General features: G+C 37.9%; 1 protein-coding gene across 4 annotated transcripts in view; it reads left to right on the forward strand.

The window, feature by feature from the left end:
• vipr1b (vasoactive intestinal peptide receptor 1b) overlaps positions 1-16,945 on the forward strand; it is a 50,822-nt gene that overhangs the window by 7,947 nt on the left and 25,930 nt on the right. For all 4 annotated transcript variants that reach the window (XM_064331019.1, XM_064331017.1, XM_064331020.1 and 1 more), the window contains exons 2-3: positions 2,846-2,933; positions 8,340-8,450. In XM_064331019.1, coding sequence (XP_064187089.1) covers positions 2,846-2,933; positions 8,340-8,450 — 199 coding nt within the window. The remainder of the gene's footprint in view (positions 1-2,845; positions 2,934-8,339; positions 8,451-16,945) is intronic.

Raw genomic sequence — 16,945 nt, forward strand, 5'->3', positions numbered from 1 at the left:
ACACAAAGAATGCAATAATCCTTATTTCTGTTGAATTCAATTTAACTCTGTCCTCCAACTCTCTAGACAGTTTACTAACAAACAAATGTTAGCATTACTGCATGTTGTTCTCCTCGTATTTAATAGGAAGGTCCATTAGTAAATAAATGTTGTACACTTGCTTATTTTAAGAGCACACATTAGCCCTTTAATGTTGTTCAAAAATGATTCAGATTCAGTTATTACATAATCTTTTATTATTTATCTGGAATCTTTGTGTTTTCTTTGAAGCTGCTAATAAAATATTTAAAAATGAAAATGGACTAGGTACAATTGTAAAGCTTCCACTGACGGGTCTTATGTAAATTCAGGTTTTGCATATGTTGCAGCCCTATAGAAAGACAATGGTCAGATTAGCTATTCTAAATGCAATCATAAATACAGTTATACCCACTTACAGTTACCAGTTTAGCAATAGTGTGGGAACAGATTATCTTACACAATGTGCATGGATTCAAGTGCTTCTCTGCAGTGTATCTCAGAAACTCGGCCTGACAAAATGATCCAATGTGGCACATTTCGGATTTTAAAAAGAAGCACAAGAAGCACAGGACAAATGTGCTTCTTGTGTTTCCAAAATATTTAAGTAGTTTTATTGATGTCAGTGGCAGCCACTAATCGACGGACTTCAGGTGCAATGACATTGGAGGAAGAGGTGGAGGTAGAACAAACTGCACCAGCATCAATGAATATGAATGATTAGCTGAAAGGGGAAGATAAAAAACTGCCCAACATAACAAAAATATCCCAAATTGTAACGAACTGCCCAAAGCCATTTTTCCCTGCATAACAACAGAAAAATAGCCCAGTTGGGTGGAAGTCTGCCCAGTCTAGCAACACTTGGTATAGGCAGAGTTAAAAATGGAGGAGGAGACATTTTAATTGTAAACACAGGAGCAAAGCAAGGAAAGAAATCCTGCATAATAGAGGTTCTGGGTTTGAGTCCTGGGCGGATCCTCTCTGTGTGGAATTTGCATGTTCTCCTCGTGTTCGTGTGGGCTTCCTCTGGGCTCCTGCCACGCTGTAAGACATGCATGTCCGTTGCTCTTGATCATGGCACTGGCCTCAGAACTGGAGTTGGGCCCTGGGCGCTGCACTGTGGCTGCCCACTGCTCCTAAATGCTGAGGGCAGATTACCCCACAGGGTTCAATAAAGTATAAATATCTTATCTTATCAACTGATGTACCACTGACATTATTATATCAGCTGACATTTACAACCATAACAAAATATGAATTAGTGTACCAGAAAAATGCAAGCATGCAACAGTATTATTTGCACAAATAAAATAAATGTCCAATTGGAATGCCATGGCACCTTTTCTTTCCTTATTACCAATTATGTATCTGCAGATTCAAATTGGTTGGGATTTCATTGGTTCACAGTAGCCATTTTGTTACATGTTGCAAGTTAAACAGGGCAAAGGTGAAAACTGTTTAAATTGGTCTTATACTTTGTGATCACTCGTTGGAATGGTTTAAACAAAATATAATGTGGTCTGGTCACGCAACCTAACAAGTCTGCTGGGTTGCTCCAAGACACAACATTATTCATTTTCAAACTTGCCTACCAAGTTTAACAGCTGTGTTGAAAATGGTATTTTTGGAATGTTTAAACATTTCACTGACAATTGTTATTATTACATGACTAGTCCCATTTATGGAACACTGAGTGTGTGGCCAACTCCCATAGCCCACCACAGATTTACTTCATTTTGCTAGTCATCCACATACAGTACCATTACGTTTTATTACTGTTTATACCAAAAAACCTGCAAGGTTTCTACACATACGTGGTGCTTTGGCCCCAATAAAATTGAAACGTAAACTGCTATCAAATATACTGTAAATTCAGAATACAGACATACAGACATCTGCATTTTATACAGTAAGAATCCATGTAAAATTAGGCATTTTTAGGAATTTTGAACCTTTACGAGAAATTCAGTTTATTTTAGAACAATAATGAAAGTTAAAATTCACATAATTTTCTTCAGTTTGAAATGTTTAATACAGTTAGCAATATGAATGTATAAACCACATATTTAGCATGGACTATTGATGAACTGATACCTCATTTATCCTTGGCTAGTTTTGTCGCTGAGTGTCCTACTGTCTAAAAGATGGACAGAATCTATTTAAAAATGAGAAATAAGCACAGTTTTGCATTACTGTGGTCAAAATGCATTATCAGTACTTGCATGTCCTGTTCAAATCTCATAGCCTATCATAATGGCACATAGGCTATGCTTAGCATCCATAATAAATTATAATCATTATTATTATGCTAATAAAGCAATCCCAACCAAATGTGTAATGATAAGGTCTGTAAATAGCTTTACAATATGTAAGTTAAAGACACTCAGGTATCATTTAGCTTGTGTCTTAGGGAGTTATGTCAATTCACTGTCCTATTTCTTATTGTACCCCTTTTCATCAGCACTGACTGAAGTGGACTTCTCCAGCAGTTCCTTAGTGCTGCACATTTTCCATTACCTCCAGGGCTTTGTGTCAGTGGCTGGTTGCATTTGCCATTGGCTTTGAATGTGTACAGTGTGACCAATTTCGCTATTATTCACCCGTCACATCTAATTTGTGATTATTGGAAAGGACACTGTGACCGTACAGAAGGAGCATTTTCAGCAGTGGGAAAAATGATTTATTTTGAATGGTCTGTACACATCAGTTTTGATTGACATCAAAATTAAGAGTCTGACAGCTGACAAACTTTGAAGAGCATCACAATCATTTTCAAATATGTAAGTTATTATGTACTAAATTTATCAATTTCTTTTTGTTCCAACAGGTTCCGTCAGTGCAGATGTGTGACGTCTTGAATGAAATTGAGGTTGAAAGAGAAAAGTGCGAAGCACAGATGGAAAATGTCACTTCTGGTAAGCGCAGCATGTGTCAGGGGCTCAGCGCACACCCTTTCAGACTCATAAACACTCTGACTGTGCACATGTAACAGAGGATTTATTGGCAGGGCTGGAATGCACTGTGAATCAACCTGGAAAAATACCCAGCTGTTACGAATGATGTGGGCAAGCGGAATGCTTTCTCTACAGAAGATCAGTACTCATTCTCACTTTGCAAATTACATTATATTACCAAATGTATCTGGACACCCGTTGATCTGGGACTGTTTTTCATGATTTTGGCTAGGCCCCTTAGTTCCAGTGAAGACAAATCTTAATGTTACAGCATACAGTCATATTCTAGATGATTCTGTGCTTCTCCAACAGTTTAGGGAAGGCCCTTTCTTGTTTCAGCATGACATTGCCCCCCGGCACACAGCGAGGTCCATATAGAAATGGTTTTGATGAGAACAGTGTGGAAGAACTTGACTGGCCTGCACAAAGCCCTGACCTCAACCCAAACACCTTTGGGATCAATTGGAAAGCCAACTGTGAGCCAGGCCTAATCGCCCAATCGTTGCTTGACCTCACTAATGCTTTTCTGGCTGAATGGAAACAAATCCCTGCAGCAATGCTCCGACATCTAGTATAAAGCCTTTCCAGAAGAGTGGCGCTTCTTATAGAAGCAAAGGGTGGACCAACTCCATATTAATGCTCATAATTTTGGATGAGATGTTGGATGTCACGTGTATACATACCTTTGGCTATGCAGTGTATCTCCCTTAAACCTTTATACTGGTGCAATACGGGGCAATTGTAATTCACTGAAACAAACTCCAGTACTCTTTGTCTCTCCTGAAGGCTTCTTTTAATACAGCCATAAAAGCACATCCTATGGAAAGTTAAGTTTGCCTTCTCTTTTCTCCAGTATAAGAAACATTTTATCTGGCTTGTCCAGTGCAATTCACTAAGCAACACCACAGCACCAGAAGACTTTGAAAACGGCACTGTTAATTCCAAATTAATCTATTTGTATTTTATTCAGCAGACTATGATACTGTTAAAAACAGAATTCCTGGATGAGCAAGGTTCCTCCCAAACCTTTTTTGTTTTCAGAAAAGATGTTGCAATTATTCACACACTAAAAAATAATTTTTAACAAAAATAATAATTTTAAAAAAATGCATTGACATGCTGCTTTTTAAAGTTCATCTCAACCCTCTCAACTGTATTGTGGCCCATGGCTTCATGGGGTATAAAAATGAAGTACCACACATATAAAATCCACATCATCCTTCACCATGGGGAAAGGCAAAGAACTATCAAAAGAAACAAGGCAAAGGGTTGTTCACCATTACAAGTTAGATTGCCACATACAAATAAATAAATAAAAAAAGAAAGATTCCAATTTCCACCAGACCACCATTAGGTCAATAATTATTTAAAAAGGACTGTAATAGTGGTGAACCTGCATGGTAGAAGACACAAGTGCATCTTGCCTCCACACACAGTGAGGCAGATAGCTTTGTTTGGGAGGCAAAGAAAAATTCAAGGGCCGCAGTTGGAGATCTACAGGATGCAAACTTGGTTGCCTCTTAGGGAGACAGTGTCTCCATATCTACCATAACATACCTCCATGCACTAGATTTAAAAAAAAGTCTTCCCAGAGAAAAAGCCCCTATTGAGGGAAATCAACAAAAACAAGCATTCAAGACTGGATGTTATGGACAGCTGGGACCAAACATGAGCTTTTTGTCCATGCACACGAGTGGTAAGTTTGGTGTTCGGAGAAGGGTGCTTATGTTGAAAAGGGCATCATACCTACAGTAAAATATGGTGGTGGATCTTTGATGTTATATGGTTGCTTTGCATCTACTTGTGCCTGGGGCTCTTGTCTGACATTGTACTTTAAATCAAACTATGGAGAGAAACTGAATAACAATATATCATATATACCTCACGGAAGACACTTGCTTTACTGTCACTCCCTGTAATGCCAATACATCCGAACCTACAGTGCATTAGGTGTTCTTGTATTCTTCATATTATCTTGAACATTAGAGTATTCCAGTGTACTCAGTTATACATATTTCAAGGGAGATGGAGCAGGTGTTTCTTATTGGTATTACACATGTCTTATCTCTACTTATCTCTTCTCTCTTTCCCCCGCAGTGCTGTCCATTGTATTATGTGTGATGTGAAATTACTTGTATTATAGCCAATCAGCCTTTTGACATGAAAGATGATAAATAAATGATTCAATTCGCTTCATCACTGTACTGTAGTCTTTTGAGTATTCATACCTTATGAACCCTCTTGAACCTTCAGCGAGCTGTGATATAAGTGACCCTATGTGCCTCCTCCTCCTTTTGTAAGTGAGATTAATCAACAATCAGGGAGGACAGACTATTCTTTGAAGTGAGCAGAAGCGATACAAGTCAGGGAGCTCCTAAGGAAAGAAGAAGGAATCAATGGTATAGTAAATCCAAAGACATCTCATTGGGATCTCTAGTGAAGCTCTAATACAGTAACACCCTTGAAAACCTTACCAACATTTTGTTCCACTCTCTCGGTAGTCTAAAAAATAAAATAAGCCACTGGCCATTTATTAACATTCCTTGGGGAGAATGTGAAATGTTTGAATTGTACAGTACCAAGCACCTGAGTGCAGCCTTTCGCCTGCTTTTTAATCACAATCTCAATGGCAATGAACACTGAAAAACTACAGTATCCCACAAGTCATGTGTCTTCAGTGTAGCAACAATTGAACTGTCTCAGTTCATTTAGGTTCATTGTTGTGGAGATCCATGTCTGCAAATGTGAATATCCATGTTAAATTGCATTGAGTGTGTTGTACTGTTTTTGAAATACTGAACTGTTTTTAATTAGCTGAACGATATCATTAACTGAACGATATGCAATTTAATTTATTTCTGTAACATAAGCTATGGAATGTCAATTCACATAAAAAACTTTAAATTTTACGAAACAACAGTAAATATACTCTAAAGGGAAGCAGGATATTAAATGTATCTTGCATTAATCTTTTTTGAGTATGGATTGCCTTTGTCTTCCAACCCAAAGGAATTTAACAGGTGCTATTAACCTCATGTCTAATTTCAATTTCATTCTTTTAAAACTTGACTGATGTATTGATTTACTGTTGTACTTTGTTACTGAGATAAACATTAAGAAATAGTTTTCTGGGATTTATAGCCTGAGGGAACACAAGCAAGATTAAGAACAAAAAAGAGTGCAGGGTTCATGCTTGCTTGATCATACTTTGCAGTGCAGTATGTAGAGTTTACAGTTGCATGCAGGCAGCATAACACCTAATAAAAAAAGCAGCCATACATAGGAGGTAGAAAGCAAAAACCGGCTAGTTACCAACATTGACCACTCAGCATGTTTACTGACATTCACGACCCCGGCATGACTACTAACAGTAACATTTACAAACAGTTGCCACCAGGCACAAAGAAGTTTTTCTTCTTTTTTCTCCATCAAAATTAAAGGTTAGATTCAAGTTATTTTTTGTTTTCATAGCCTGTATTAGAGCCTCTTTTTTGTTGTTAATTTATTTATTTTAAAGCTCATTGGGGTTTTGGTTTCTATAACTTAGTTTAATGTTCATTAGGGTAGCTGAGAAATTGTCAGTTGAGCCTGCACTTCTTGCACTTGCTGTCTCTCCTGGCATTGTTCTTTCACCCTCTAGGGATTTAGTGTGCTTTGATCCCTGGTCTTTGCGCTTGTAATTGTACTATAAGTTGCTCTGGAGAAGAGTGTCTGCTAAATACCAGTAAAGTAAAGAGATAATTTATTTTGGTCTCCCACTTTAAAGAATTTATTATAGTGTTCTATCTAATAGAACTACATGGTTCATTTACGACAGTTATGAGACAGATATTAATGTGTTCTGGGAAAGCACGGCCTTTTGTCTTGCTAACAGTGTGGAATTGGGCATCTTTCATTTGGACAACAAAGATCCTTATTTTTTTCAGCACTGAGCAGGATAACCTAATATTTACAACCCCATATCTGAAGAAATCCCTTTTCAAGAAATATATGCACTTAGTGGTTCTAATACTGAAAGTTTGATACAAGTGCACACACAAGCTCCTACCAGCATAATACGACCGGGCACAATAAACTGGTTCATCCTGATTAAAAATGCTGCATCATCAACGACCTTGCTTTGAGCTTGCTCTGAGGCTATAGTGTTCACATTAAAGTCTGGATCAGTTAAACTCCACTCCCTTTGTTTTCAATTGCTTTCAGTAGTAACCCTGTATTTCATTAAACATGAAGCATGGCATTAAATTAAATCTTGTCTGAAATGCATCCATTTTTATGAATACTTATTTCTGTCTTTGTTCTTGCGGGATTTAATTGCCTTATGTCCGGGACATATATGTACACCAGTATGTTTATGCAGAGTGTGTCCTTCATTTCTATGCAGATGATTTCTGTGTAAATGCATTTACCTTTTAATCATCTCCCTTTGTATGACCAAAGAACACTACACATGAACAAAGTACTGCATTTCAATCTAGTTTAAAAAAATGAGCAAGTTGAATTCTAATCAAATTGTACACTGGCCTGATACCTAATGTGTACATATTTTACTGTGCTTGACAGTACGCTCCAAAGGCTTCAATCATCTCTGGATGCCATAGGCTGTAAGGTCCTGCTGTCACATCTCTTTGATTGGTTGTCACAATTCTGTCAATTACAATGGACAACTCACACTTTTAACCTTGAAGAGCAGAGTAGCATGTGAAAATTCAACAACCCTAGAGATAAGCAATGTTTCTCCAATATTATTGGACTTACGAGCAATCTTATAAAACAGACACATGGTTGACTTCATCCTGTTGATGTTTTATTTAGTTACCATGATTTTGCTGATTTTAAACCTCCTGCAGCAACAAACAGTGAACAGCAAAATGTAAACAGCAAGGAGAAGAGATTCACAAAGTGCTTTATTTAATTCATTAACAAGTTTATTTTTTATTACATTACTGCAGCAGGGCAGTAGATGTTATTTTTAATTAGCAACTGTATATGCAACTGTGATAACATCCCATTGCTGTGCATCAAAAATGAATTGAGAATGGTTTGGTTTGGTTTTATTGAATTTCATATGCCCTTTAACAGTCCAAGTGTGTTTTATTTAATCTCCCATTTGTGTTTACTCTCAAAAAAGATGTGTTAAAAACACATTATGTGTCATTTTTAACACACCTTCAAGTCTAGTTAAGGACAATACATTTTATATTACTTTCAATACTGTCTGTGTTTTAAAAAAATCCCCTTTTGTATATTTGTAACTCAAAAGTAGTAACTTTGACACAAAAGTAGTAACACAAAATGTGTGTTGTATGTTAACACATGCTTAATGCTTTTTGATAGTGTTCTAACAGTCTTCTGTTCACTTGGCAGGTTGTAAAGGGATGTGGGACAAAATCACCTGTTGGCCTTCAGCCAAGGTTGGAGAAGTGGTGACAATATCATGTCCTAATTATTTCAGTTACTTCAATGACCAGCATAAGGGTAATTATGACTTTCTTGGCTTTCTTTTGATGCTAAGCTCAGCTGTATTCAGGTAGCATGAAAATTATTTTTGGAAAAGGTTGTGTTATCTTTTAAAGGGTAAAAATTGATAGGGAGATGTCCCTTACTATGTTCACGCAACAAGGTGGAGCGTCTCTATAAGAACCCCGGTCCTTGAATCACACTGTCTTAACTACATATCTACAGTATAGCCATCTCTGTGCCGCATAATCAAGTTAGGTATTAAGGGGCATCAAAACCATATGCTTTGAGCTCAATAGCTGCATATTGTAAATTAACTGATCAAAACCATCGACCAGGGTATGTAACCTACTTACTTATATAGAAGGATTTGCCTGAGGACACAGATTTCAATAGCATTACACACACCTGTCACAACACAGCATCCCTGCTTGTCATGTTCAGAGCTGTGGCTGAAGTGCAAAATTTTGGTGAAATGTTAAAGCGTGTATTAATGAAATGAATATGCAGAGAGATGGGCTATTAGATATTTCTCATTAAATGTTGTAGGATATCTTAATTTTGCACCCCCCCCCACCCACCCCCCCGTGACTCTGCCCAGGATAAGTGGGTATAAGCGAGGTTTCAGCAATCAGCAAGGCTAATGTCATGCCAGTCACTCCTGCTCTTAGCCCAACAGTCCTGGCATTTATTTTCCAGCCCAGTTCTACTGCTGCTATGGTAGTTGATAACTAGATAGCTAGACATTGTGCATTTGAATGAGCACTATTATTAAAATGACACTGTGTACATATTTGACGTTTCTGCATACTTACCATCAGAGAAGCAACTTTTTGCCATTATGTCTGGTAATTGTATTTGTATGCTCAGCTCAGGTTAAAGACGCAATGAGATGAGAAAAGATGTTTACGTATTATCAGAAAACTTTCAAGTTTTAGAATATCTTCTGATGGCATCTTTGTGTTGTCAGATGCAAGACATTTATTCTATATTTGAATCATATATCGCCAGTTTGAACAAATAAAGAGTATCGTGTAAAGAGACAGTAGGGGAGCTGGAACCATTTACATATATATGAGATTCAAATTTAAAATGGCAGGGTTATTCAAAATATTGATAGATTATCTGAGATTAATCATCTCCATCTTTTGACTTCATGAAGGAAACAAAATTGCATTACCTCAAACTATCATTGTCTTCTAAATCTTTTCTTCTTTGGAATGGAAGCATTATATAGGTTCTTCTAGTGATGTGATATATACAGGATGTGGAAGCCTCTCATTTTTCTAAGGTTTGAAAATGGTAAAAATATTCGGGACCACAGAGCTCTGGAGCAGCATTATGAATTATGTATATGTAGTGAAGCTTGTATAACCCTGCTAAATATGCTAACTTTTTTGAACTTTTTACCTTGACAGTGTTTATAACAAGTGAATACTCTTAATTTATCACTTTAAAGTCAATAAGAAAATTAGGAGTGATAAAGAGAACAGTTTTAGTGTCAACAGCGCTGCTTCAAAACTTTGGTGGTTTAAAAATTCTAAATATGTACATGACAAGCATTCCCTTGTATGGATTATTTGAAAATAAACTATTTACCAAAATTGTATGATAATATGAAATGTTACTGCTTCCTCGTTAGCGTAGCACAGATGAAATACAGTAGTTTGGTGTCGCTTAAGTTACATTTCATTGTTTAAAGCATTCTGATCCTTCCATCTTAATTACTTCTGTAAATAGCCCAGTTCCTGTGTCTGCAGTCTGTCAAAGGGAGTAAAAAAATGTCTCCCTGTCTCTTTTTCATCCAAAGAAACGATCCTCAAATTATCCTCAATTTGATTTTGTTCAAGAAAAATGTTAAACATTTTTGAGTATTGATTTTATTGTATTTTAATGTACTTATAAAGTTGAACACATTGCATACAGCAGTTTCCGATAGGGATAAAATGGTTCTTGGGAAATGGGTTTTCATAACAATCTTGTGAATTGAACCAAGTTAAAATCAAAACAGTGAATCTCCTCACTTGTTTTCCTTCTATGCATTGGCTGGGAATACTGTGGCATGCTGACTAGTGTCATTGTGTAAATGGCTAAGAACAGTTGGAAACCAAATCAATGGTCCAGTATATCCGGAACTGAACTAAATTCATCTTGATGGCAATTTGTGAACATTTTATTGAAGTTTTTACGCAAAGGAATAGAAGCTTTTCCCATGCAGAACCACACATTTTCATTTTCCTTGTGTTCCAGTCCAGTCCCAGTGAGGAAAAAAACAACATTACAAAAACTGTAATGTTGACTGATACACATGAAAACTACACATTGAGCTGTAGCTTGTGGGATGTAAAGCTGTCATCAGATTGACAAGTGCTCCAATTACTGGGAACAACATCTGTTAAAGCAAAACTGCCATCAACTGCCAAACATTGTTCTGGTCTACTGTAAGCTGAGATGATCGGCCAGTTCAAATTTAGATAGCTAAAGCCAAAGGAAAGTTCTACATAAACAATGGCCTTAAACCTGCAATGGATGAACAGTCCTTTCACCCAGGGTTCACTTGCTAAACGCATCTTCATGCTACATTTGCTTGACAGAAATAGAATAAACCCAGCAAGCTGTGTGGTACCGACTGCCGCACAGAACTGCGTAGGGAAGAATGTTCAGAAACAACACACTCTAGGGTGATTAACTCGGTTAAGCAGCCGGTGTCTTGATAAATAAGGTTGGAATCCTTGCCTGCTCTGTTGCCCTCTTGTTTTGCTACTTGATGAAAGCATTCCTCTGGCAATCCTGTATTCAAAACATATTCATCACCAGGCAAGAAAAGCTGCAGGGGCTTATCATTCCCCCTGCCCTCTGTCACAGATTACACAGTCAGATGGTTTCTGCATACATAATTTAGGGGTGGAGATACTGGCTTGAGTTTGACTGGCTCCAACTGAATAATGTTCTGAATAAAAGTCATGAAGGAACTAAGAGTAGAAACCAAAGAAACCAAATCTATTTGTGTCCTTAATTTGTAGTAAGCAGTGTAATAATCACTTCTGAGTGGTTAATTCAAATCACTGAAATGGTTGCTTATTAAAGTATTTGTATTAGGTATGACAATGTGTAGTAAGTGGACTACTTTATATGACAAATAACTAGCGAAAAGAACATACTGATCTACATTACATTTTATTAGTTGATGTTAATAGATATGTTAATAATCTGTTGATGAACTAGAGTGCATTAGTACAGGTGGAGGATGTGGTGTGCTAGAGGGGAGACCAGGCTGGTTGAGAACCTCTAAAATATGTCAGAGGGTATGGGATAGTTGAAAAGGTCATACCCTTCACATAATACAAACATGGCTTCCATGCATTCCATACCTTATCTGTTGAGCTTCTCAATAGAAAATTCTGGGTAAGGATTCTGTTGGTATATGTCCTGGCTGTTGAGCACCTATTTCTCTGTATAAAAGCATCTGGGGTTACTTCTTTTCACTTTCATTGCCTGACAAGGATGTTATTCCTAGTTAGCCCTGAAGTATGTTTGCAGACAGTGTTAACTGCCTGCATAAACTATTTGAGTGTTGCTGGTTAGTTCGACCATCAAAAAGCTATTATATGTGCAGGTGAGTCACTCAGGACTATGGATACACCTTGCCCCATATCTCTGCCACCTGTAGTCAAAGCACCCCACTCTGCAAGGTGCATACTACAGGTAGGTACAGTCCCATAGCTAATGGCTGGCTCTCTTATAGGTCAGGAACGTAACTTGTGACTGCAAATCCTGTCTGAAAGGAAGCTTTATGATGTCTGTTTTGGTATTCGGGATACTAATATCTATGGATCACTGCTTGGTATGTGAGCACTAGGCTTCCACTGCCTTCCTTTTGTTTGGAGGTGAGCAGGTGTCACTGTACTGATTTCCTTGAGGTGAAACAATTGATTCTGGGTGTATCTAAGTGATACCAGATGGGCTGAACATCCTCTGGCTGAATTCAATATTCGCAACAGGCCCACTGGCACATTGTCCAATCCTGGCATGTTTATTGCCTTCATTGACAACTGGCAGATTTTTGCCGACACAAGCATGTAGATGGACATATTCCAGTGGAGGTACCTGCCTTATTCTTGTCTATCCATGCACAAATGGTAATCTTGCTGCTTGTTCTTACTTACATGGCAGCCATGGGAAAAATAACACATTCCCACATGCCCAATAATGTTTGGGACATATTAATGCCATGTAAAGGAAAGTAGTCCTGTTTAGTACTTTGTCACATATCCTTTGCATGCAATGCTTGAAGTCTGTGACCCATAGACATCACTAGGTGCTGAATATATTTTCTGCTGATGCTTTCCCAGACCTGTACTGAAGCCATCTTCAGCTGCTACTTGTTTCAGGGGCTAGTTGCCTTAGGTTTTTCTTCTGCATATTGAACACATGTTTAATTGGATTCAGATCAGGTGACTGACTTGACCAGTCAAGACTTTTCCAGTTTTTGAAAAAACTAATTTGTTGCTTCTTTTAAGCAGCATGTTTGGGATCATTGTCTTGCTGTGGGATGAAGCACCATCCAATGAGTTTGGATGCATTTGGCTGAACCTGAGCAGATACTTCCGAATTCATTCTGCTGCTGCTATCTGCAGTTGCATCATCAAAGAAGACAAGTGAGCCAGCACCAGTGGCAGCCATACATGCCCAAACCATAACACCCCCACCATAGATGATAGTTTCATAGATGAGGCAGGGGGGAGTGCTTTGCGTCTTGGGTAGTTACATTTAGCTTCCACACTTTGCTTTTGCCATCACTCTGATACGTGTGAATCTTGGTCTCATCTGTCCACAAGACCTTTTTCCATTACTGCAGAAACCTTTAGGTACTTCTTATAAATTGTACAAACTGTAACCTGGCCATCCTGTTTTTGTGGCTAAATTGTAGTTTGCATCTGGTAGCTTCTGTAGTTCTGTTCTTAAAGTCGTCTGTGGATAGTGGTCTCTGCCTCCTAAAGAGTGTTTGTGATCTGTCTGACAGGTGTTTGTGGGTTTTCCTTCATTATGTTGAGAATTCTTCGGTCATCAATTTTAGAGGTCTTTCTTGACCTTCAGGGCCCTTTGTGATTACTGAGCTCACCAGTGCTTTCTGCCTTCTTAATGATGCTCCAAACAGATGATTTTGGTAAGCCTAAGGTTTGGCCTATGTCTTTTAATGTTTTTTTCTTTTCCTCTACCTCATAATGGCTTCTTTGACTTTTATTGGTACAACTCTGGTACTCATGTTGATTGAAAGCTGATTGATCTTTACAAATCTAAAACTGTGGAGTACAGAGCCAAATCAAGAAAAAAATGTATGTGTTTGTCCCAAACATTATGGAGCTCTCTGTATTCTTCCTTACTCCTGCCTAATGATGTTATTATAGCTCCAGGGTGCTGCTAACAGCAGCTGATTCTCTAGCTTTTGTAACATCATGGCCTTGCCTTCCACAAATGAATTTGCTGTGAGTTCCAGCCAGTTTCTCTTCATGATCCCATTACCAAAGAACTGTCCATAATATGCCGGTGGGAATACCTGCTCTACTGCAGCCCAGAAAAAGGAGATCTTTCTTTTTGTCTTGGTTAGACATATGTGTTCTGAAATATGTGGCTGTTAAAACAATTTCAAATTAGTCTTCTTTCATACTACTGCACTTTTCCCCAGGACTTAATTTGACAAGTACCGAGTGAGTAGTGGACACAAATGGTAAAACATGCATTTTATCACAGAGGTGATGGGGTGCTGCCACTGAAACTCAATATGTAATGTGAACAGACTTAAAATCAACCAGTTCATCATCAGGAAGATGGATGACTTCTGGCATAGCTCTGAAGATCCTTAAGAGCGTTTTAAAGCGATTGTGGCACACACCTCACAGTAATTTTTCTAAATTGATTAATAACCAGATGATTAAACAAGCATTGCCTATGCTATACATTGTTAAGTAAAGCAAGTTGAGCTGCTGTTTTGGGACATAGATATGCCATTCACCGTGAATGTACTGTACAAAAGATGATGGCTGAGAATACATGTTATTCCCACCCCATGTCTAACTACATCATTAGCATACATCATGTTAACATGATGGAGCACAGTGGAAAAAAAATGCTACAGCATACAATCCAAAGTAAACCGAGGATTGACCCTGGTTGGTGATAAGGTCCAAGTTTTGTTTTACTGTATATCAGCACTCCTGGATTGCATCTCCGCCAATCACAATGCATGATTGGAAGTAACTGTGGTATAAAATACATACGCAACGTCACTCGAGAGGGAGTGCTGTTATTCTGTATATCTGCACAGCTGTGATTCAGTCATTGGCACAGGGCTGCAAACTACACCATGCACCGTATGCTACCAGTTAAACCGAACATTGCGACAAGCGTAAACATAATCATTTGTTCATTTGCAAGATGGCTATCCACATACTTGAACTGAGGCCGACGGTTCAGTAGTTGGGTTATGGGTCTTGCTGTGTCATTAAAGTTATATTGAAAGGTGACTAGCGGTCGATGGACCCACAGGCTGTTTCTGATAACCCAGCTCAACTAAAACTGCTTCAAGCACTGTTCCTGAATAAGGGCATCTGTTATTGTGTTAGGAAATGCATTAAACATATTTTTATTGTACACCAGAAGGTACTGGGGTTTTTTTAAAAATCCCAATATGCTGATCCCTGTGAAGCCCAGTAATTTCAAATGGAACAACAAATAAACTTGCTCATTTCAGACTGGCTGGCAGTATCAGATGTTGCTTTGAGGTGAAACTGCCAAAATACAACAAAGCCAAAAAAGAATTATTAAATGGGTGTGTGTATGTTGAACTAATGTTATGAAAATAAAATTAGCTGTAATTACAATAGCAACTTTATAAAAATCTGGGTTAGTAAGACCACTCAACACTCACGTTTTATGTATTATGTTTCAGCCAAACACAGTAAAATGTTCAGTGTTAAATCAAATCCTATAGAGTACACTGTATGGCCAAAAGTGTGTGGACATCCAACATCTCATCCAAAATTATGAGCATTAATATGGAGTCCGTCGGCCCTTTTCTTCTGTAACAACCTCCACTCTTCTGGGAACGCTTTATACTACATGTTGGAGCATTGCTGCGGGGATTTGCTTCCATTCAACCAGAAGAGCATTAGTGAGGTCAAGCACTGATCGGGCGATTAGGCCTGGCTCACAGTTGGCTTTCCAACTGATCCCAAAGGTGTTGGATGGGGTTGAGGTCAGGGCTCTGTGCAGGCCAGTCAAGGTCTTCCACACCATTCTCGACAAAACCATTTCTATATGGACCTCGCTGTGTGCCCGGCGGTATTGTCATGCTGAAACTGGAAAGGGCCTTCCCCAAACTGTTGGGGAAGCACAGAATCATCTAGAATATGATTGTATGCTGTAGTATTAAGATTAGCCTTCTCTGAAACTAAGGGGCCTAGCCCAAACCATGAAAAACATCCCTAAAGTAAGGAATGTCTTGATACTTTTGGTCATATAGTGCACATATGGTCCCTACTGAACTCATTTAATATTTTAATGTAAATGTATTTATTATTTACACAAAAAGTAATCACTGTTTGTTAACCTATAACTTCAAAATTAGCTTACTGATCATTTGTCAAACATGAAAAAATATTTTTTGTAGCACATACAGAGGACATGCAAAACTTAAGCCAGTTTAACCTACACACTTCTGAGAAAATAGAAGACCTCAAAATTGCATTTAACATAGAGTATTGCATTTAACACTCTTAGCATATTTTAAAATGCAGTATATATAATTTTCTTGGATATTGGTACATATTTAAAGGATTATCAGTTTTAGGAATGGACACTGGACTCGATTGTATATTGCTTTGGATAAGGGTGTCAGCAAATCACTTTTTTCCCCCCCAAAGGAACAGTATGGCAGCCACAAAACCTTTTCTTACAGTAAAAGTGTCCACATGCTTTACTGTTGAGCCTTAATCCAGTGGTTTTAATGCCTGTCTTTATTCATCAATTTCAAGATCTCAAGGTTGAATATTAAATCAAGCAGCTGTTATATCCAAGCTTTTGACATTTACAGCTGAAGTAAGAAGAAATCAGATATGTTCACTCTTGTGTTTCATGTTTTTAAAATGGATTTTTTTTCCTTATAATTTAGCCATTTAGCAAATTCCCAGATAAAAGGTAGTTATACACACATTTGCTTAAATAGAAAAAAAATGTAAAGTATAAATAGCAAAACTGTTCATATACAGTACAATACAATATCACCCATAGCCATCATCATAGTGCTTTGCAATAGGATTTTATTGTGCTGTATACCAAGCAAATTAAAATAATAATAATAGTAATTCAACTGAAGAAAGTACAGGACCGACAGATATACAGAACAGAAAATGATTAACAGACCAGGTTAAAACCATTGGAATTCTGACTGCACTTACAACCTGTGCCTGCACTGACGTCATGGATGCAAACTGTTAAATGAAGACAGAAGTAGA

The sequence above is a fragment of the Anguilla rostrata genome, chromosome 4, assembly GCF_018555375.3.
Source record: "Anguilla rostrata isolate EN2019 chromosome 4, ASM1855537v3, whole genome shotgun sequence".
NCBI lineage: Eukaryota > Metazoa > Chordata > Actinopteri > Anguilliformes > Anguillidae > Anguilla > Anguilla rostrata.